This window comes from Phalaenopsis equestris, unplaced genomic scaffold (genome assembly GCF_001263595.1).
Source record: "Phalaenopsis equestris unplaced genomic scaffold, ASM126359v1 Scaffold000378, whole genome shotgun sequence".
In the NCBI taxonomy this organism is placed as follows: domain Eukaryota; kingdom Viridiplantae; phylum Streptophyta; class Magnoliopsida; order Asparagales; family Orchidaceae; genus Phalaenopsis; species Phalaenopsis equestris.
Window position 1 is genome coordinate 344,039 of NW_018164820.1, and position 24,351 is coordinate 368,389.

At 36.9% G+C, this 24,351-nt stretch overlaps 1 protein-coding gene across 1 annotated transcript in view; it reads right to left on the reverse strand.

The window, feature by feature from the left end:
* Nucleotides 1–19,859: 19,859 nt before the first annotated feature.
* Nucleotides 19,860–24,351, reverse strand: part of LOC110026556 (ubiquitin-activating enzyme E1 2-like) — a 38,163-nt gene continuing 33,671 nt past the window's right edge. Inside the window, exons 4-6 of the mRNA XM_020727534.1 lie at nucleotides 23,774–24,350; nucleotides 21,192–21,624; nucleotides 19,860–20,672 (exon numbers count right to left, since the gene is read on the reverse strand). Of these exons, the coding sequence (XP_020583193.1) occupies nucleotides 20,076–20,672; nucleotides 21,192–21,624; nucleotides 23,774–24,350 (1,607 nt within the window). The 3' untranslated portion in view covers nucleotides 19,860–20,075. The remainder of the gene's footprint in view (nucleotides 20,673–21,191; nucleotides 21,625–23,773; nucleotide 24,351) is intronic.

A 24,351-nucleotide genomic window follows, 5' to 3' on the forward strand; every position in this document is an offset into this window, starting at 1 on the left:
AAAATTAAGTGATATTGGACTCGTTAGATTCATCTTATCAAGACACTCGTTTTGACTATAAGCTCGTTAGATTTAGAATTCATATGAACTTCTAATTAGCCACCCAAAACTTTCAAAAGTAGTTTAATGGCTTGATATAGATTTGATTTGACAAATTTTTGTGTCATTTTGTTCTTAGAGATGGTTGGTTTAACTATGACTTTGTTGAATCGAAGTCATTGATGGAATTTGAATGTTTCTTTGTAAAAAAAATATTTTGAGAAAACCGTTAATCATCCAGAGATATTCGTGACAAATGATAAATTTTATTAACAAAGTTTCAAGCTTCCATGACGAATTTCTGCAGTTCAAAAATTTACATTGTCGGCAGTTCTGATACTTTTGACAATTTAGGCCAACTTTTTGCAGTTTTAAACCAGAAATATCGAAATGAAACAAATTAAAGGGATTTCTGTAATTTTTGAATTAATCATAGTCGGAAGAAGCCGTGAAGGCAATTTTAGCAATTTTAATCCATTTTTCGGAAATATTGAAAAATGTATTCTTCAATTTTCGAGATCACAAGATAGGATTAAGCTTTTGGGTTTGGGAAAAAATTTGCGTACGATAGACGTATGCAGCGCTGCGTACGATTTTGATGTTATACAAATGGTATAAGGGGGTTATACCCGTGTTATAACCCCTTTGTAACCTTCATGTAACATAGTGTAACCTACTTGTAACCTACAAATAAGTTCTGCGCTTCTATTATTAAATATTAAGAATTTATTAGTAGGTTACAAGTAAGTTATAGAAGATTATATGGAGGTGACAAGGGGTTATACCGCGGATATAACCCCTTTATACCCTCGGTATAACCTCGAAATCGTACGCAGCGCTGCGTAAATTTTTTCCTTTGGTTTGTGGAAGCATTTTTTTTTTTTTTTTTTTTTGATTTTTTTTTTTTTTTTTCTGAAGTTTAAAATGCCAAGCTTAAAGGAAAATGCAAAACCGATTGAATTTTGGAAGATTTGCCTACAGACCATTCTTTTTTTATGAAATTGCATATCTAACATCAAAACTTTGATTTTTTACATTAAGTCCATTTTATCTATGTTTGAAAATGTGTATTTTATTATTATTTTCTTAAGTTAAAATAGTGGCATTTTTTATGTGATAAGAAAGATTTGGGTTATCCGGGGTAAAAATCAAAATTTGTTAGACATGTAAATAAATCGGAATTTGGCGGTATGTACATAAAAATACCCCAATATTATATTTCTTTCAATTTATTTGGCCTGCATTTTATTTCATTTTTCTTTTTTTTTCTAGGCCATTATTATAATTTTAAATATATTTTTTTAAAGTTATGATAAAGCTAATCTTGAGAACATAAACTATCGGAAGAATATATCCAATCATCAAACCACCATCTCATCCATCAAAAATATATTAATAGCAGAGCCAAAATTCATATAAAATGATTCAACCACTAAAATTATTTTAGTTTTCTGTCAAATTAAATCATAATAATATCAAATATATAGTAAAAATAAAATAAAATAAAATTGATGATTTTGAACCGCCGAATTTGTTTATTTTTAAACAAAATTAGTTCGATTTAAAAAAATGGTTGGTTGAAGCAAAATAATGCTTGATGAGGTCTTTAAGAATTTAAAAACAGTGCATGATTTGATTAAAATTAGATTAATTAATGTTCATATTAAATGATGAGAAGATTAATGAAGCAGCCAAGAAAGATGAATTAGATAAAGATTTAGGAGAAAGTTCAGAGAAAGGAGTCTCTGCTAAGAGCCAAGTGACCAATTCCAAAGGATTATAGCCACTAGTTATAATGACAGCCTAGCCATTGCTATCCAAAAGTCATACTTTCCCTTATTAAATCTTCCCAAATTCTGTGCTCTAACTTGTCTCAACTTTAGTTGGAAACAAAATTAAGAATCCCAAGGGGGCAGATACCCTCACTTTGTTAATATAGAGTTCAAATAAGGGGGAGAAAATATTCTCCCTTTATAAACATTGCGCACTAATTTTTCATTGTGGCCCTGTATTATTATGATAATTTAGCTACCAAGTTGCAAGAAATTGAGTTATTTATTATTTTATTTTGGAGGGATTTACATTTAATGTATCAATAAAGTGTTACGGATCAACAAAAAAGAGAAAGAGGATCTTAGACATGTGACGAATATAAGAATATTCTAAGAGATTGTAAGTCAATACAAGTTAGTAGCTGGACAATTTCATCAACCTGCTTAAACCCAGCAAGGTCACAATTTGCATCAACTAAACAGGAAGAATGGATTTTAAATGAGTTGCATCGCATGAATCTATCCCAACTCATACTAATAGGGCCTCCACACCTAGGACTTGTGTAGATAACTGCATCGTATTACATGTCTCGAGGAGAAGTCCCCGTGCTTCTTCAACACAACTGACTAAGCATAAGTTTTATTCTTAGGTGGATGTCTAGCATGCTTAAGGTATTAGAGGTTTCCCTGACCAAGATGGGGAGTAAGTCCTTTGTGAGAATGTCTCGGCTTTGTAGCCGTACCTGTCTTCCTCTTTCTGCTCTAGTGGCTTCCTCTTCATTCGGTAGACATAAGTCTCACCTCTACTTTTCCTACCTATATAGGATCATAAGATTTAGAGTTTCCTTCCCTAGGCCTTAGAGCTACCAAGGTCCTCTTGGACGACGCAATTCGCGGATTGCTCACAATGGGGCCTCCGGTTGTGTTGGGTTGACTAACACGATCAGGTCCACTTACCATTGGTTATTTTGGATTTAGGAGGTTCAAAAACATATCGAATAATGCACCAACTCATCCGGAAAGCAATGAGGGAGTGACATGTGTAAATTTTATTATATTTTTATGCATGAGAGTGAAATTTTACTTCCATTTCCTTAACATATAATGCATTAAGCAAGGGATCCCAAAGACTTGATAGAGGAGATGCTAAGACATTCGAGCAGAGGCTCCAGAGAGCTTTGGGGTGAGAAGAGAGAACTTCTTGAAGTGAAAACTAAGAACTTTCTTTGGAGAGAAAAGTGAGGAAAAGGAGAGATTTATCTCTTGATTCCTATCTTACACCTCTTCTCCATCTTCTTTCTTGAGAGACTTCTTCTCTTTCTTAAGTCATAGAAAACAAGTTGGACTGACGAATTCTAGCATCCATCTCATTCCTTGAAGCCTTTAGAGAAAGAGAGATCACTCTCTCTTTGGTGTGAGGAGAGCTTCAACTCTACTTTGGAGAAGGCATTATTTCCTCCTAGAAGGAGAATTAGACACGACGAGGGACTCCTACCCTCGCTTTGGCGAGACTCCCTAAACTTCTGCATTTAATTTTCTATGATCTATAAATAGCATAATCTTTTTCATGTAATAAGGGAGGAAGTCATTTAGGCATCACTTTCCCTTTCTTTTGTAACGCCATTCAATATATAAAATGGGTCCAAGAGCTCGGGAAACACTCCCACTATACCCCGCTGGGGGCAATCACTGTATCACTCCCTCTCTCTCTCTCTCTCTCTCTCTCTCTCTCTCTCTCTCTCTCTCTCTCTCTCCTTCCTCTCCCTTGGTGTCACACCTTATGCCTTGGACATGGTCAACATTACAAATTTGGATCCAACAGTAGTACAACGTGGAGACATTGAATGTCGAGACATAAAATGGCCACGATAATGATTGAGGGTAGAAGAATATTGTTCTAGATGTGAAGACAACATGGTTAGATGATGGGCAAAATGGTGTTGGAATGTTAATGATGCTATTAAAAGTGACGAAATTGAATTTATTCTTTCTTGAAAATATAGAAGAGGGAAAATGAAAGCGACGATTAAGACACAGTGTTAAAGCAAAAAAAATGTTTATTTTTATTATAATCTTTTTTTTTTTTTTTGCAGAGTGAGCGTTTGAACCCAACATCTTGAAGTGCTTAATTTTATTTCGAACCAATGTGCTACGCATTCGAGGACAAATGCCAAAAAAGTTATTAAAGTTGATTTGAGTGAATAATTGGTGTGGCACAACTTAAAGGAAGTGATTCATACTACTTAACAATATTAAGGGGGTCTCTTGAGATTACATTCACCTAACTCTAGATTTAGTGAATCTGACTATTAAGCTTGCAATGACTTGAAAATGCTAACCAAAGTGATGCTTGAAAGTCATGGGAATGACTGACAATTGTTAGGATGAAGGATGATATATATATATATATATATAACCTTTGATATCTGATGAAAATTTTCTTAATTTTATGATAGATGATTATATATGTTTCTTGATAATTATATATTACATATACATACAAAGATATTGATGGTGAAGGGGTGAAAAAAAATCCATTGGTGTGAACAAAGTTTATGCTCTATAACGTATAAATTTTTTATCGAATTTTTTATAGATTAATTAATTTGTAATTTTAAACATAATAAATATGGTGTCACAATTTTCAATAGTAAATATTTTGGTGACTTATTTGCTAAAAGAAATGCTTTGATCACAGTTGGTGGAAAATCAATCGATATTCTTAGGGCTCGTTTGGGGCAGCTTATTTGGTGCGGTGGAGTTTTGAAAAAGCACCTGACATGTTTGGGTAAACTGTATTTTGGCAGCTTATGAGCTTTCAAAACACAGAGAACAGCGTTTTCACACCGCACCTATCTAGGTGCGGTGAGAGCTTATTGACAACGGTCTGACTTTTTCAAAAAAAATAAAAATTTGTAATAGCCACCGCACCTAACTTATTGTCAACGGTCTTACTTCCAACCAAATTCTTTGGTTGGAGGAGGCTCATTCAATATCCTACTTATATTTTATATCACCAAGAAATTATTTGAAATATTTTAAATGATAATGTGGACATTAACCAGCGACTTTAAAATATTTAAATTAATTCATAATTCCTAAAAAATACATATAAATAAATATGTAAATAAATAAAATAAAATAAGGATTGGATTTCCGTAATGGCAATGAGGGAGGAGCCGCACGTTGGGGAGGGCCCTTTCCGACGTATTGAATCCGAGTGAATAATAAGTCTTAACTGCTACTTAGAAAATATATAGATACGACAATATTATGCAGAAATATTAGAGAGAAGTTAAGTGCATGTCTCTCGGTATTTCATTCATATCTTTATTTTAGGGGCATTTACATACATACCATCCAATTTATATGTATTTACGTATCTATCACCTCAGCTTTGTATTTACGTTCCACCATTTAAATTTTGAATTTGTGAAATACATCGTTTTCATGTATAGGAAAGGTGATATGTATGTAAAAATTAAAATTTGTGTTAGATGTGTAAAAAACATAGGAATTGAGTAGTATGCATGTGAACTTTCCTTTTATTTTAAAATCTACTAATCTTTATTATGCCACAATAAATTTTATATATTTTCATTAAGTTGTAATACTTCTATTTATGGAATATTTTATTATCAAAATCATATCAAAATTTATTTATAAAAAAATATTTTAATTTTAAAAAACGAACAATAAATATATTTTTATGTGATGTTAAAAATTTGTAAAATGTGTTTGTTGTTATGTGCCAAAGAAATAGCAGTCAAAGAGCTGTGATAACCTGAAAGGCTTTAGCCTCATAACTATGGTAAGGTAGTTGATAGGTGATGGTAGTCCTACGATGGTGAGGGTTGTGAGATAGTGACTTGATGAAGGATGTCATGGTCTGGCAATGACAGCGGCGCGCAACTTTAGTGTCGATGGAGCAATAGCGATCCAATGACAATGACTATGGTCTAGCAATGTCTGTTGGGTGACGGTGGTTTGATGATGAAAACAGCTAGGAGATGGTGATCAGATAATGATGGTGGTGGCAATAGTAGTTCCTTTTGCTCAAAGGCAACGAGTCTGGTGGGGTCAAGCGTGCAGTCCAGACGATGATGATGACAACAATGTCATTGGTCAGATGATGGTGGCTCGACAACAGTTGTGTATTGTGAAAACGACGATGGTGTCAAGTGATCCAGTGACTACAATGATGTTGGTCAGATAATAGTGATTCAGTGATGGCAGTGTCCCGATATCAAGGTGTTATGATAATGGGGGTGGAGACAACCCAACAATGCTGCCTTGCTACGACAATGATTGAGAGTGATAATTTGATGATGATGCTGGGGTAAACACAAAAGCGACGACTCTCTAACAACAATGAGTCGACATAAAGACAACCATGAGGTAATGATTCAAAAATGATGGTGGTGGTATGATGATGGCATCTTAATGACGGCGTCAATATGGTTGGTCAAGTGATAGTGGTATTGTGGTGGTGATAATCAGATGAGGGTTGCTTGGCAAAATGACAGTGTTTCAATGTTGTTGTTCTGGCATGACAGCAGTGGCCTGATGTCAGTAGTCTGACATAACAGTTCTCTTGAGCGGTAGTAGCTTGCGATGGTTGATATAGTAATGGTAGCTCAGTGTTGACAGTTTGGTATAACCATGGTGGCCCATCAGTGGTTGAGTGATGGTGTTTTGATGACCATGACAGCTCATCACGGTGGTCTAGCATGGTCGGGTGATGATGGGCCAACATGACGACGGTGGCACGATATTGGTCAGATGATGGTGGTTTAGTGACAAAGATGGGTCGCAATGGTGGTTTGACAATAATGGAGCATTAGAATCCTTAAAAAGCTTGGAGTCATGTTCAGTCTTCTCATCCAGACCCAGCTCCCCTTCATGAAGAGAGTGGAGGTATATTTATTAAAAATTGGAAGTGGTGTACTACATAAATATTGCATGAATCTGGACCACTCCATTAGATGGTCGGGAGTGATTACCTTGATCGGATGTAGTTTTATGAATATTTGAATGTCCTAATGATGTTGAAATTAAACAATCTTAGGCTTGTTAGATTTGGCTAGTCTAGAAACTATATTGGATTATAAGTTTCTCATATTTGAAGATCATTTGGTCCCCCAATGTGTGTTCCAAAGCATCTATTTATGCTTTAAGTGTATGATTTTTAGGCTCACTTAGACTTATATCAAACAATTTTTTATTTTATTTGATTTGTCTCACCGAGACAGTTCATTTACATACATTTGAATGCGGGAAATTTTAAATTTTAAATTTAATAATTATGTGTCAGCATCAATTTTTGATGTCACAAGTGTTGGATGCCCTTCCAATATTATGGGAGCATGTAATGTGCATATGTACCCTTCTGCAGCTCAAAGAGTCTACAGATTCGTTTGTGGGCACATCATGCACCAAATTGAAGGTTTAGGGTTCGTCCCATTCTGGTCGTACTCAGTAGCAGTTGCCATCATTCGACATAGGACCTTCAATCTAGGGTGAGCATGACAACCATGTTGATGTATGTAAGCCCCAATCCAGACATTTAGGGTTTTATGTGGCTCAAATGGATCATAAAACCCCCCCTCAAAAGTCTTTTGAAGGTCAAAAAAGCCTAAGGGTCTGCCTAGCCCTTGGCATGACCACGCCTAAAACGGGTGTAGCCATGCCCTAAGCCACACCATTTGTGGTGAACTCAACCGTCGGCGTGACCACACCAAAGGGCAGCATGAGCACGTTGGACAAACAGAGACTTTGGCGTAATTATGCCACTTTTAGGAATGATCACACCTGCTTCTCCACATATCGCAAAATAGTCTATAACAGTGTGACCACACCGAAGCTTGACGTGGCCACGCTAGCCTAAAAAAAGCACCCAATGTAATTATGCTGCACACAAGCATGATCATGCTGGGATATTTTCTATGATGCTTTTAGCAAGGGCGCAACCACGCCCAATCTCGGGCTTGGTCATGCCATTTCGACCTGTTTTGCAGGTTTACATTTTGGTCTCTGTATTTCCGTCGTCAACACTGTCGTGACTACTGGATAGTTATGTTTGTCTAATTTTTCACCCAAAAGATGTACCTTTGGATACCTAGGGCTATTCCAGCTGAGGCAAGAGGCCAAATCAAGTTTTTGAACCAAGGGTTATCTCCCTTTGTGGGAAGAAGTCTTGGGGATAGAGTCATTTGAGCTATCAGCTGGGAAGGGACTTGAGAGGAGCTCTAAGGGAAAAAAAGATCTTCTCCTTCCCAAATCTTGATCTTATTCACCGTGTCCTCTTCATTTTTTTTCATTTTTCATTAAAATTTTGAGAGAAGAGCGAGGGAAGAACTTGGAGGAGCTTTTTTTAAAGAAAGGCTTCATCTCCTTTGAAAAGGGAGGGCTTTATCACATTGGAGAAGATGAAACTTGGTGACCTCGCCATTCTCTCCAGTAAAGAAAGCTTCTTCATTCTTTGAGGGAAGGAATGAACCAAACTTCATCAAATCAAGGTCGGAGCAAGGACAACTAAAAAGAAAGCTATGATCAATCATCACATAGGTGAAATTTATTAATCTCTCGTAAATTTTTTTCCTAGAGCCCCTAGGTCTGGATATTAGAGGATTTTGGTATAGGTTTTTGTATGTTTAGAGAAAAAACCCCCTTAGGTTAAGATCTTTTGTGATTTCCTTTCTAATCCAAAGAGCAAAACCTATCGTTTTCTTTTCTAGCCCTAAATTCAAAAGACGAGAGTGCACAAATCTCATTATTTGTCTGGGTAGTTTCATCCATATGGACGTTTGAAATCAACCGACTGAGAAAACGAAGACATTTCATTGGTTTTCATTTTCTCGGTCATGGAGAATCCTCTCTATGAGATATTCTCCAACTTATGTTGTGCAAACGAAGATGGGTGTTTTGTTGCCTTGCGCAGTAGAGAGTTGATACACCTCTCCATCATTTACCCTTAGGATCTCATGATATCGATAGGACGAGCCCGACTCCGTCCTCAAAATAAATTATTCTTCAATTCGTACACAAGGTCGCATTCATATGGTATGCATCGCATGAATTTTAAAATCACATTAAAAATATCCTTTTTTGCATGTGTTGTCGACTGAACGTGCACTTTTCCCATCTCAATTGTTCCTCGTTCGTCGACTCAACAGATCGACGACCACGGGCTCAATTGATTTAACCAACCATGCTTCATCAATCAGTCATCCTGACACAACTGACTATCCCTTGTCGGTCGGCCGCCCACGCCGACTTGATAGACCACCTCCATTCTCTCGACCGATTAGCCACCACAAGCCTAATCAGTTCAATCAGCCTTCCTCATATGCTCAACCAATCAAGCTGATTGCTGCTGGGTCTATTGACTTGACTGACTATTCTTCGTCAATTGACCACCTATTCCGACTGGATCAACCACCTCTGTTGCTTTGAACAATCAAACACCACCCATCTGATCGGTTCGATCAATATTCTTTGTAAACTCAATTGATCGACTGCCACCGGATTGATTTGCTCGATCGACCATTTTTCGTCGACTGGTCGACCACACTAGCTTGATCGACCACCTCCATCGCATCAACCAATCAACCACTACCAACTCTATTGGTTTGACCAAACCTTTTTGTAAGATTGATTGTTTGGTAGCCACCAAACCAGTCATTTCGATCAACCTTTTTAATCACATCAACAGATCAACCACCACCTGCTCGATCGATTATATCAATCTATTTTGTCAGGACTAGTTTTAACTAGATTGTTGTGGGTTTGGTTGCCCGCACCAGGAAAGCTGGCCGATCGACACCAGCCGGCTCGACTAAACACCTTTTGATTGGTCAGAATTGTGGTATCACATTGGTCGCCAATTGATAGGTAAGTTGGCCTGCCGACACTAGTTGGCACAGCCATAAGCCTGCCGATTGACCAATGGTTTCTTAGAGAAAGCCCTAGATTAGGACTTGCTTCCCTTGCTAAATCCTTATCGGATCCTAAGTGTTTTCCTTGCAACCCCTAGAACTAAACCTAAGCGGGTCAAAATCTCAATTTCCCATGGATGTAACGATATTCAATCTTTTGTGGAGGGATCAGAATGTTGCACTAGCAAAACGGGAAAGGCTTTGTAGTTAATTCATTTTGTAAGCGACAAAGAGTTGTTCCTCGAAGAAATTAAAAGGGAAAATTCCCCACAGTTGGTCGTTATAGTCGGAGGTGGCCATGGCGATTATCCACGCATGAAAACCTAGGCACTTATGCGAGAGTGCTAGGACGAGTACAACTCACTACTTATTGCTAGCATTTGTGTTGCATTATTTTCTTTGTCATTATGAGTGTATTTGCATTATACATGTTGCATGTGTAGCACATTGGTCCGAACGAGCGCCACGTCTTGGTCGACCGATCACCTAAGTCTGATAAGTGGCCCTGACCTGGTCGACCAACCACTTAGGTTTGATCGACCGCCTAGGCCTGGTCATCTGACCACCCCAACCCTATCAACCGACCACCTTGGTCTGATCGACTGCCCTAACCTGGACTAACTACCTCTTAGGCCTGACCGGTCGTCGTTGCCCGATCAGCTGACCACTTTGGTCCGTCCATCCCTTCTAGCCCGGTCGGCCAATCACTTAGGTTTGATCGACCACCACAGCTTGATCAGCTGACCACTTTGATCTAACCAGCCACCACAACCCGTTCGAACAATCACATGGGTCCAATTGGCCGACCCCAGCCTGACTGACCTAAGACTATGATGTCTCGGGTTTACCTCCTTGGTTGACCTAGTGAGTCAAATAACCAACATCATTTGCATGAGGCATACTTATGTATTTAAATCATTTGCATGAAGGTGCATGATTTGACTTGCATTAACAAATGTGTGCATGAAAAATCCCTTTTCATGTGCATTTTGATGAACTCACTTGCATGATCTTTTGCCTTTGACATGTAACATATTAGGTGTCCCTTCAAGCATCAACACTCGTGGTCTCTCCCACATGTGTATATCACATGTTTTTGGGGATTGATACTTGCATTTCCAGGGTAGTTGGCGACTAGCTACGCTAGTTTGCGGTGTGTGGAATCCCTATAGAAGAACACACCCTTCACCTCTTGTGGCACCATCTGGTTGCCACAAACTTTGCATGTTGTTGACTCAATTCCGGTTATGCCTTAGAGCCTCTGAACCCGTTGAGTGTGCAACATGTATGCATTCGAGTTCTGTCTTTTGCATGTTATTTGATGATCATCCATCGTGTTTTCTCATGCCCTATTTGAGTAATCACGATGTTAAACTTTATGTGATTCCTGCTCGAATTGCATTTTCTTGCATGCCTTTGAAGCAAGACAAACTCAGTAGATGATCAACTTTGTGTCAGTCGCAATGCTTTAATGAGCATTGTTCGTTGGGTGGATCCTGGGGAACAATGCGAGTTAAAACATCAGAATTGACACGGGTATGACTGTGCTAAGGATTCAGGGGATCTAACCTACCCTACATGTTAGGGGTCTACATTTTATGGCTCTATTTTAAAATAAAAAATACATGTTATTTTCTTAATAGTTATGCTCCTGAGAGTTACAAATAGTTATGCTCCTAGGACTCACCATTTGTTATGTTCTTGGGAGTTACAAGTCATTATGCTCATGGGAGTTACACGTTATTATACTTCTCGGAGTTACTAGTTTTCATTGGCACCTTTGCATTATTGGATCCATCCAATGAAGTGGCTAGTTGGTCAACTGGAGTGGCCGATCGAATGAGACGGTCGACCGATTCTGCTACCATCATTTTTTATTGATACAACTACTTTCATCTTTAAGAGGAGAGCCAAAGTGGTCAATTTCTTTCACATCCTTAACTTTCCTATATCATCATTGAAGAGATATTATGAGCAAACGTTCTTTTACTTGTTTTCCATTGTCACCTTGGAGCAACTTTGTAATTCAAATTTATTTCTAATCCAAGTTATTTCAAATAGAATCAAAATAGTTATTATTATTTTTTCTTAAGAAACACATTGATCCTCCACATTTCATCTCAAATGTCATTTACCACAATGGTGATCAAAATCTACATACTTATCTCCATGGATTGCACTTCTATATTATATTTTTGTTTGAATGCTTCAAATGTGAGCATGTTGCAAATAAAAATTAGCTTCAAAATAAATAGGGGGAGTCACATTGTGGATGTTGGACATGATAAACTATTACAACTTGTATTATAAACAACTTGTGAGCCTAATTTTTCCCCCTTGTCTATAATGCACTATCCTTTTGATTTATCCCGTGTAGTTTAGTTTTAATGAAAAAAAAATTAATATCCTATTGTTTTTATTTTAATGTTAATTACTCGCAAGTGGCCGGCTTGATCTCCAAGTTGGGGGGCAAGGAGGCCTTTTGACTTGGTCCCAATTCATTGTTTTTTAAATTTCTTTTATTATTTTATATTTTATTTTTTATATTTTATTATTTATTATTTATTTTCATTTTTCACAATAATGACTGGAAAAAATATTACATCAGGACTCCGCACGTAGAGTTACTTGCGGAGTCCAATGAAATTACGCCGTGGAGGTGATAGACCCGGTAACACAAAGAATATTCCTCTCGTGTTATTCCGTGTTATTCAGGTGTTATTGTGTACTGAGAATATTGCTGGTGTTATAATAACACAATAACACATTAATAACAATAACACATGAATAATACGGGAGAAATATTCTCTTGTGTTATCAGATATATTTTTTCTACATGACGTAATTTCATTAGACTCCGCATGTAACACTAGGTGCGGAGCGGTTAATATTTTTTCTAATGCCTGTGGGCTGTCAGAAAAAAAAAATTAAATAAATAGGGAGACAGCGGCATCTGCTGTAGTTATTGGGAATAATATAATAATTTTATCAATATTAAAATAAAGACTAAATTTGAATTAAAAAACTAAAGTCACCATGAGATCAATTATTTGTCTTTTAATTAATTTCTTATGGTTGGGAAGAAACTAAAATGAATGAGCGAACATACCACTTACATATCTAACGGCTATTTTTTTTTTAATTTTTTATATACACGCCACCTTATGCATGTATTTGAAAAAAATTAAAATGATGATATTTTTATGTGATGTGAAAATTTAAGATAGTATAATTGTAAAGATTAAAGTTTAGATATGTAAATACATATGATTCAAAAATTGTATATGGTTCATAAATTTATGCAAATTAAATTCATTTCATGTACTTCTTTGAAATTGTTCCATCAATTTAGACATTATTTGCTAATTCATCAACTCTATTAGATTCATGGGGTCATTTTTGATTAGAAAACAAACTTTGTTTGGTGATAAAAAAAACTTCAACTTTGGTAGTCATCATTAGAACACCAATCACCATTAATGGCCATTGGGTTTGAGTAAGTTGAATGGGCCTGCTCAAGCATGACATAATGCAATCATTTATCTTTAACAAGATATAAATAATAAGATGTTTGATGACAAAAATAGAAGATATTATAATATAATACAAATAAGCAACAAAATATCATGCAATAATTATTATAGTTTGCATATTTTCGTTAATTTGGATAATATGAACTATATAATTATAGATATTTTAAATTTTTAACCACCACTCGAAAGTCTGGGCCACTCTACCTTCGTGCCCCTAATTTAAATGAAAGATTATCCCAATTATTTTCAATTGTTTGATAACTCTACGTCACTCAGTCATTCCACTGCTCTCCATTAAAAAAAAAAAAGAATTATTTCAACTGTTGAGAGTAAGTTATCAACGATAAATCACTAGTTCGCCATTCTATATTTAGAAAAAGGATCGTCTTAACCACTTGCAAAATTACCCAAGGCCTTTTTTTTTTTTTTTTTTTTTTTTTTTGAAAAGTAAAACCACCCTTTATTTAGGATAAGAATTAATGAATAGTCATGATTGACTCCAACCACATGTCAAAAGTTGTTTGATACTTCCTAATCCATCTACAGGAGGGATAGGTTTGACAACCTTTAGTAACTTGTCAACCTTATGCCATTTTCACACCCATTCCCTCCCTTTATTTATTTGTTTATTTATTTAAGAAAATGACTATCAATACCATTAACATTATTCATGCCAAGAACTCTGTGTTTTCTGTGGTATTGTTATTGACATTGAAAGATGCACAATTAGGAGCAAAATTTACGGCTATAATGTGCATTGTCTTCTCAACCAGCCATCAGAAAAGTAAATCACATTTTGAAGTCACATACGACCTTCACATTTTGTGTGGATGATCTACACCGTCAAATATATGAGACCTTCTCAATATTGGATACATGTGCATCCACACGGGTTTCACAAATCGCTCCAATATAGTTTTGTCAAATTAAATGAAGCTATGACAATCATCAACTCATTTTGACTTCTAAATGTAATGTGTTAAAATGAATTAACTTAAAAAATTACATATACTTTGAGTCATTTGCAATATTTGCTAGAGTTGCCTCAAATGTTGGATCCTTTGGTTTAATAATCTTTATCAACAAACTAGCAAGAGCTTTCAAACTCACCGAGAAATATCTGCTAATTGTCTCCAATTAATGTTGGGATCGTTCTATTGCTCCTCTCATTGATTCATTCTGTAATAAAATATAAAGGGTTATTGCTAACATTTCTCTTGTTGACATTCTTGAGGAGCCTTATTATCCATGATGTCTATGCAGTTTATCAAGCAGATCCATAAATATAGGATTTGTCATATGAAACATGTTATTGAATCTGGTGGGGTATCCTCCCCAACCCATTTATCACCAATATAAGTGGATGTCATGCGGGGAGTTCAATCAATGTATGAGTTTTAGTATTCATACAAAAACATACTATCGTTGCAATTTTTCTTCTCAGGCTTTCTCTTTGTGAGTCCATGCTAAGTAAATGCTTTGTTCAGGTAAGTAATATGTTTGAATCATACAACGTTAACAGAACATATAAAATCTAGAGATAGGGCACAATGAGAAGACATAAATACAGAGAAGCATATAAAGTGCTTAAGCTAGAAAGAAAAATAATCCAAATCAGATATCTGATGAAATAAATAAAAAAACCATAGTTGTACAACAATAACTCAACAAAATCAAGTGTCCTTCCTATCCATTAAAAAAAATAGTCAACCCTACAGTCAAAGGGGATCTTCATGAATATCTGTTTATGAGTCGGTTCCTCCAGTAACTTCAAGGACTTTAGATACAACGGTATATCCTCATAAACTTCGAGAGTTTCCTCTAGAACTCGGAGAAAGTCGTGTATGGAGATGTCATGTGAAGTACCAACCTGAATTGTGCATGCATCCACCGTTTTTGTTAGTTGGCTTCTGACGAATGCAACACCTTCTTTTTTCCTTTTCTCTAACCTAGAATGCTTTTACCTACATGTGGACTTAAGTTTATTTTAGTTTGGACTTGGGCCTTCACCAAAGCCACTTACCTGCTCGACATCTAAGTCCTATAAAATACTTGCAAACGCTTGCTCACTTGGGGTGAGCACATGAGCGCCCGTTGCCACAACGCCACCAAACATACAGTCCAACTTCTCTTCCGGATCTAGTTCATTTCCACTGAATTTGAATTTTTTTTATGGTTGACACTACCTCCAACATATGGTTAAGATTGTTACTTCAAACAACCTAGTAGGATAAAGTAAGGAAAAATAAGTCTTTAATGGATATGTTATTACCTCTAACTTCTCAGTCCACCATTCCTCTGAAACATCAATAGTTTGTTTGATTGGATCCCAACCCGCCGATAGTTTCTAATCATTTTTCAACTGGTCCCACTTATACTTAAATTGCAACAGTCTTACTCCCTTCCTGTCACTTCCTTAAACTTCTTTATAATATTTTGTCACCCTTCCTTATTAACAATTGTGGAGGGTCTATTTCCCAACTCAACCTCCTTAAGACACAGGTCGGAAAATATGAGTGTGACATCCCTATCCCACATGGCCGACAAACCAACTTCTTTAATTTTCAACCCCCAACACAACCATCACCCTTAGCATAGCCACCACCCACCCCAACCCATACACCACCCAAACCCCCAGCACATCCAACACCAAAACCCCCAGCACAGCCACCACCCCATCCCCAGCACAGCCACCACCCACCCCCAGTTGACCTCACTTTTGTGAGGATTTACCCTAAGTCAACAACTATGGATAAGACATGCCCTGAGTCATTCAAATCAACTTAGGATCCTAAGGAATTTTCTAAAAGTCCTAAAACTATCATTATCATCAAATCCATCTTAGGAAAGAGATGTACTAACATTTATCCATAAACCCCACATCACCACATTGACCATTTGATCAACCCTAGACCATATGGTCACCACATTGACCATTTGGTCAACCCTGTACTCAAAGGTCACCACATTGACCATTGGTCAACCTTGGGTCCCATGGTCAACATATTGGCCATATGATCAAACCAACCCTACATGGTCCATACTTTGACCATATGGTCAACTCAACACCACATGACCAATTCCATGCCCAATTGAACCCAAATGGTCAAACTTATGATCAATAACTAATCATCTCGGGATTGATTTAATTAATTAATTAATTAAAAATTTCATGAAAGGCTTAATCCAAGCCCATCCATAGAAACCCAAACCCATCCATAAAAGCCCAAGCCCGAAATCTTCCTTGGTTCATTTTTTTTTGGGTAACCCATAACTCCATAAGACCTATAATGAACAAAAAACTTATTAAACACTTCAAGACACCTAAAGCCACAAATTTTGACCAAAGTCCAAGCTAAGGTGACTCCATCTCCTTGAACAAAATTTGACTGGTCAGCCAGCTAACACCTGAGCTCTTTATCCACCTCAATGGCTTGCCAATAGGACCAATAGCTCACCATCACCACCTTCTTCTCCATATTGGGCTTCATGATGAGCACACCATGGGGAAGGGGAAATGTTGACAATTCATGGATGGAGTTATCCTCTGAGCTCTTCTAGCATTTCTTGAGCCACCACTTATCCTCTCCAATAGGCCATAAGACTCCTAAAGGCCTCCAATGGCTATTTAAAGCCCTTACCCGAGAGATCTCAAGAGGAATTTAACTTCATATAAAGCCCTTAAACTCACTTGCACTCAACAACAAAACTACTCCCTATCCCCTAGACAGTTGATCCCTCGCCATCCAAATCTTTGAAATCCACTAGGGAATCCTAATTTCCCAGGCCAAAACCAGGGAAAATTTCGGGTTGACATAAACCCTATCAAAACTCCAACTTAAGTGTCCTAAAACCTTCCTAAGGTCCTCACGACACTTCACCAACAAAAATTCAGCCAACCCAAGGCTTCTAACCTACTCTAAGTCGAAGTCGAGCCACCGTTTACCAAGAACATACATAGGCTCAATTTCATTCCAAATTGAACCCCGAAGGAGCTTTGCAAGGTCATCACAAACATGTCTGCCAAACTCAATTGAGGCCAAATCTCTTGGGCTAAGGAATGCTTCGTGAAACCTAAAACTAGACTCGAGTCTGGTCTTTTATTAAAGAAATGTTAACACAGTGCTACTTTAGTCGTATAGATGTGTTCCTTTAAACGCAATGAAGCTTTAGGAACAATAATCATGAAGTTTGGTGGAAAATCTAGTGAAATATTACGTTTTAACTGGGAATAGTTCTTGGTTAATTGTCCCGCAAAGATGATGAATCGATGTCATCTATTTCCATGTATCAGAAATGGACGACATCGATCAAGATAGACCACTGATTCGTCCATATGAAAAGGACTGAACTACAGGCCATCTCAACATCCGCATGTAAGTTCCGCGAATCCGCACTCATCGCGTGGAGTTTTGAGGAGTTTGACATTTCAGCTGGCGTCGTGTTGGATAAGTAGAAAAATAGGATTTTCTATTTAACTAAATTCCAAAAATCTTAATAAACTTTAAAAATGCATATCTCCACCTAGAAAATAACAAAAATAAAAAGAAAATATCCCCAAACTCATTAGACCAAGGAGAAAATAAGAAAAATAAAATTGATAATGATTGATATTTATTTAATTTTTAATTATTTAAATGTTTTTTTAGGTATTTAAATTATGAAAAATTAAATAAAATCTCAAAAATTATGAAGTTCACAGAGGACATTTCTTTCATCCTTGGAAACAACCTATGATTTTTCTAAGGTTAGAAAAAGTCCCTAAACTGAAAATGATCAATTTTGACCAAATTTTATACTTATAATTAAGAATAATTATAAAAAAACCAAAAAAAAAAAAGGAAATTAAAGTTGAAAATGGCTAGAAAATTGCGGGTGATAAATTTAAACATTAAAATATTAATTTTCATTAAAAACATAAATGAAAAATTAGGAACTAAGGAGTAAAATTGTAAATTAATATTTTAATGTAAATTTTTAAATTGTAAATTAATATTTTAAGTAAAATTGTAAATTGTAAATTAACAATGAAAACACAGCAATACCTTATGTCCACCAATTAAGATTGCTACAGTGCAATTACATACAGGCCAACCGAAACATTGCCATCTACAAATGAAGCATCCTCTTTCATCCATCTTTCAATTCATAGCTGAAGCATAAAAGAAAAAAATTGTGTAGTATTGAATAGGTGCAACTGCAAACAGGACACCCAATAGAATGCTATGAACAAACCAAACTCTCTTTTACATCCAATTTTCAAATTGTCACACAAACATCAAACGAATTGACGAAACCCCATCCAATTATTTTCATTTGAGGCAATGACATACATGGCACCAAAAAATTTGCTATCTACGAATAAGCACCCTTTTCAGATGAACAACCAAAAACTTTGTTATCTTCAAATTAAGGATACACTTTCACCCATTCTCCAAATTCCATCGAAAAAACAAAAAATTGCATAAAAAAAAAACCATTCCTTCAAAAAATAGCATAGAGAATACCATTCCATTGAAAAATTGCTAGAAATCACATAGAGAAAGACATTCTATCGAAAAGTACATACAAAGCACAATAACCAAGGATCGTAGAAGGAAGAAGTGAAAGGCAATGCTAATCGCGAGAGAGGAGTAATCGAGGGAGAGAGACAAGAGAGGAATCACGCAGGGCGTAAAACACAATTGGGGGTCTAGCGAGGAGGAACTAAGGGCATGCGGGTGATAAGTGGAGGAAAGAACGCGGGTCACAAGGTCAATCCCACGGCTGCGTTTATTAATATCCCAAACCGCTTATTTGAATAAGCTAAGCGAACACACCAAACAAATGACACGGACGAGTTTTCAAAATGCAACCGCACCAAACAAGCTGCCCCAAACGGAGCCTTAATCTTTAAAAAAATAAAGATAATTCAGAATTGTTTAATTTTGATTTCAAGATTAGACTACATAATTTATTGTGATAAATGATATCTTAAAACCATATTCACACGGGTCATATAATTCAAAGCCAAAATATAACCTTGATAATATTTTGCCACATTAAGCTTTATCCTGAATCAAATTATCTGATGCAAACTTTAGGCTTTCCTGCTCAAATTTGTTTCTTATTCCTATATTAATATATAAGCCATTAACCATATTTACATGGAAATAAGCAGATCAAATATATCAAATTAGTTCTAATTTTTCAATCTAAATAGCTCGCTATAATCCTATAATTTTTTTTTTAAAAAAAGGGCATTTACATACATAGCACACAATTCTTATATATTTACATATCTAACACCTAAACATTCCTATTTATATGTATTTCACTCAAATCAACATCACATCAAAAATACCATCACTATTTTTATAACATCAAGTTGTTATTAATGTCAATATTAAAACTTCAGGTGTTAATACATAAATATTGTGTTGCGTACGTAAATTTCTTTTTAAAAAATAATATCAATGAATAAATTAATTTCATTTCAAACTCTAAAACCTAAAAAATATTAAACTAATTTATGAATATGTCATATTCCTCAATATATGCGTTGAAATAACATACTCTATACAGCAGCAGAACGTATGTTCTATATAATTGCTAAGAAGACTATAAAGCTACAGTTACAGCATGTTTAAAGCAGGGCAAACAAGACTCAACTTCATTTTAAAAAAGAGACAGAACTTCAAGCTGTCAAATAACACAAATGACGAGCATAAGAGGCATCTAAGACCTTAATGTTTACTCTATATAGCAAAAAAGCATCTAACTCAACAAAAAATTAAGAAAAAAATAAAAGATAATTACCGGAAGTAAATAGATATCAGTGGGATATCAACATCATTATCTTCATCATCCTCACAAGCAACAACAACATCCAGATGTCGCCTATATGATGGGACCTCCAACTTAGACACATCCTGCGCAAGCTCCACAATTTTCCTGTCCAGCCTATCCTTGTGCCTCAGGAACATGCTGTTGTACAGCAGGGAAGTTCCATGTGATATACTGTAGGCATTGAGTCCCCTGTTCTTGAGCCACTGAAGAAGCTCACGAAGGGTGATGTTACCTTTGATGATCCAGCGATCCCACACCGTCCAGCTCAAATCCTGATGCTTGATTACCTTTGGCGCCACAGGCTCCGCCATGGAGAAGAGCGGAAGGGCGAGATTTGCGAAAGTGTTGCGATAGTTCTCCAGCTTGTGCCCGCCAGCAATGACTTTGTAAAGCTCGAGGCACACCAAACCGGTCGCCATAGCCGTAGAGGTGGCGATGGCGGGAATGATCCTCCCGGCAATGAACTTGGCTTTCAGTTTGTCAACTTCTGGAATGCCGTAGTTTCTTGCCCGCATGTTTGCTAGCCCGGCTATGAACTCCATGTGGAAATTTGTATCATCATCCTGAGTATATTTCCTAGCATATTAGATAATAGAAATATAATAATAGAGGTTTTGGGGATGATGGTTGGGAAAACCGATAATTCAGGAGAAATTGATAAGCTGCATTTACCATAACCAAAATAAACATATGAAACCCATTAAAACTAGCTCAACAGATATAATCGAAAGTTCCAATTAAAAAATAATTTTACACATAGCAATAGAATAATGGCTGCAAAACTGATGTATTCCATTTTCAAATCAAAATATCGCAAGCTAAACAAGATTTAATGTGCTTGAAGATGGAATCTTCTAACTTCCCATGTAGATCAACAAAACCAAAAATGTAAGCAGTCAGACTAAGTGAATACTCAGATGATTATAAAATAATTTGGAAGGTAATAACCCAAGACAAAACAATGTTGCTTAAGAGAAAGCAAACTCTATCTTCAAACCAAAATGTGTTCAACAAAACTTTTCATTACATAAAGGAGGTGCACAGCAGATATCGATATACAATGGCATTCTAGTGCATAATACCTTTTCAAACTGTATAGGGTTCAAATGGTATCCAGGGGGTAGTCTCTTTGCACATTCTTCCAGCTTTGCAACAAGCTCATTAATGACAGCAGCGTCATCTGTAGAGGCAGTTGACAAGTTAGTTGCTTTCTCATCAGTAACAATTTTAACTCCCTTCTTGGGTTCAAACTCAGTCACAACAACTTTGTTGATCGCATCAACCAGCTTCTTTGGGTTATTAGCCCAATCGGGTATAGGAATTCCAAATGTCTCTGCTCTCAATATAGAAGCAGACATGATGAAGTCAACATGACTTGGATCGCAAGTAGAGAACTGCAATGGTCGGGGGAAACGTTTCGGTGCAGACCAAAATGATGACCCAGTGCTGGTAACAGCATCCTCAGGAAAAGTGAATGTTAGTTGCTTTATGCGATTGGCAAAGTAATCTTCAAACCTGAGATATGATAAGTTCAAAATTAGCAAAAAATATAGCTTTAGAAAATATATCTCAGATGATAGAATTGCCTGAATTCAAAACTAGAATTGACTGAGCTCTTTTCAAAAAAACAAAAGATCTAATCATAACATAAACTGAAGGATGCGTGACTCGGGGCATGGAGGAGGCCTCGGACTGGTTCAGTGATTCGGTCCAAGTGGGGCATGGCCGGTCGACACTTTCTCTAGGTCTAGGGTCGCCGCTCATTCCTAATAACAAGGATGTTTTCATCCATTTGCTTTTATTAGGTGTACATTATTTGTTGATTATAAATAAGTGGTCATTTCTTATGTTAGGAGCCTTTTGTTCATTTGAGGCTTGCAAGGGCTTGTGCTCCCTTGGTGGCAACTGTATCCCCTCGTTGGTGGTAGTGATATCTCGCCTTCCTTAGTCAATCCTTCGTGTGGTGATTTTTGTGTTTCGATTGGTTGCGAGAGTAGAAGTTCTTGTATCTTATATCCTTTATTAAATTAGTGCATCTCGCCTTTATTTTGAGTTTTTTTTCCCGACTAGGATTGCTTTCTTGGTAGTTCTTGTTGAATGTTCTCCAACCTCACTTCACCAATATCATTTGGTATCAGAGCTAGTTGAACCCTATTTTTATCATAAGGTTACCAAAATCCTCCCAAACCTAAACCCGCCAAACCATATCCAAATCTTGACCTAACCCTAATTCCCCTAAATATTTTTTATGCACCCTACATCAACCCCATAGACCCTATTTCACCTGTCAAATCTAAATCCACCTAATCATAGCGAAATTATGACATAACCCTCAACTAATTTTTAAAATTAGAAATGCTATATATTTTTCGTTGCACCCTAAATCAGGCTCATACACCCTTTCACCTCCCAAATCTAAATCCTAACCATGCCACAAGGGAGACAAGTGTTGCAAGTCAAAGGCTCTCCAATCCTGGCAGGTTACAGCAGCTTTGCCAGCTTCAACGTGGCTAACTGACACCATGAGGAGTCAGAAGCTTTAAAAAATGAGGACGAAGCTCCATCAACCCCGGCAGATTGATGCAGGGCAAGGAGGGGACTTCGAACTGGTTTGGTCCAAGTAAGGGAGGGTCGATCGCGGCACTTTCTCTAGGGTTAAAGTTGCCGCCCACTCCTAATAGCAAAAAATGACACTTTCATCTGTTTGCTTTTATTAGGTTTAGGTCATTTATTGATTATAAATATGTGATTTTTTATTGTATTAGAGGTCTTTTGATCATTTCAGTTTTGTGAGGGCCTGTGGTCCCTTTGTGGCTCCCGGATGACGAGTTTTTACCCACAGCTTTGGGTGGTGGCAACTGTATCCCTTCACTGTTTGTGGTGACATCCCGGGTCTCCTTCTTTCGTAAATTATTCAAGTAGTGATTTATATATCCCGATCGGTTGAGAGAGTAGGAAACTCTTGCATTTTATATCATCTTTTTGATTCGTGCATCTCGCCTTTGTTTTATTTATTTTTTTTCTTGACTAGGATTGCTTTCTTGGTTGTTTTTGTTGAATCTCCTCCAACTCCACTTCTCCGGTATCGAGCCCTCAACTGTGTTGCCCATTGTCTGCACTGCATGCTTACCCCCATGCCCCCTCACCTGTTCAGTCATGACGCACACTAGTCCGGTTACTTCAATGAATTTGATTTGCACCTAACTATTTTTCTGCATTTCTTAAATGCATGCATTCCGGTTACTCTCAATTTCTAATATACATATATTTTCAAAACATCCTAAAATACAGCCTCAAAGATGACTTTGAACACACTACAACTCAGCAATAGTTTATCACGATGTAGCTGTCTTCCCATCCATGATTAAATGACATAAGGCTGGCAAAATAGTCAACATCTTATAGATCAAACAAAAACTTGCTCCAGCTTAACAGTCCGCTTTCCACAAAATTAACCAAATAAAGTGGGAATAACCACTACCCTTTTGGCTGTATTAAACTTGCCAGGAATTATAGAAAATAAAATCAGCAGTAGTTGAAATAGCTATATTGCTGGACTAGTACTTTCAAATGCATCTATATGAGGATCATTTTCGTCCATTATGACAAACAAAAACTGAAATATGATGCGAAGTAAAAAAGAAATGAAATTTATGAAACTTACCTGAGTCGTGCCCAACTGACGCAATCTTCAAACGTATCACATCTGTCCTTGTCAAGGCACTCTATGACACGCTCGAGAAGATCCCTAGCCTGGGCATCACCTGCTGCCTTCATAGCACCCACATATTCACCTGGATCAGTTAAGAATTTGTTAGCCTCATTAGGGGTTTTCTCGAGCATGCCCTCAAACTCAGACCTGGCCCATGTCAAACAATGATCAATGTTATGGGGAAAAGAATGAACTGTGCACATAGGTGCCTGTCTTTCTGGCGGGTCTCTAGAGGCGCCATAATTCTCAGTAAAATGTGGTACAACCATTTGAGTGTTACATTTGGTACCAAGGGTCCCAGACTCCAGCAATGGCTTCTGGAAATACAAACATCTTCCATCCATATACATCCTTGCAGTTACGTTGTCCAAAGCATTTATAACAACATCCAAGCTCTCCCAGAAAGTATCATCAAACACATTTTCTGTTTCAGGACTAGCACGATTTTGCAGGGCCTCCATATGGAGCCTAGGGTTGATGGCAGCAGCAGCTGCTGCCGCTACAGTGGATTTTAGTTGCCCAATATTCCA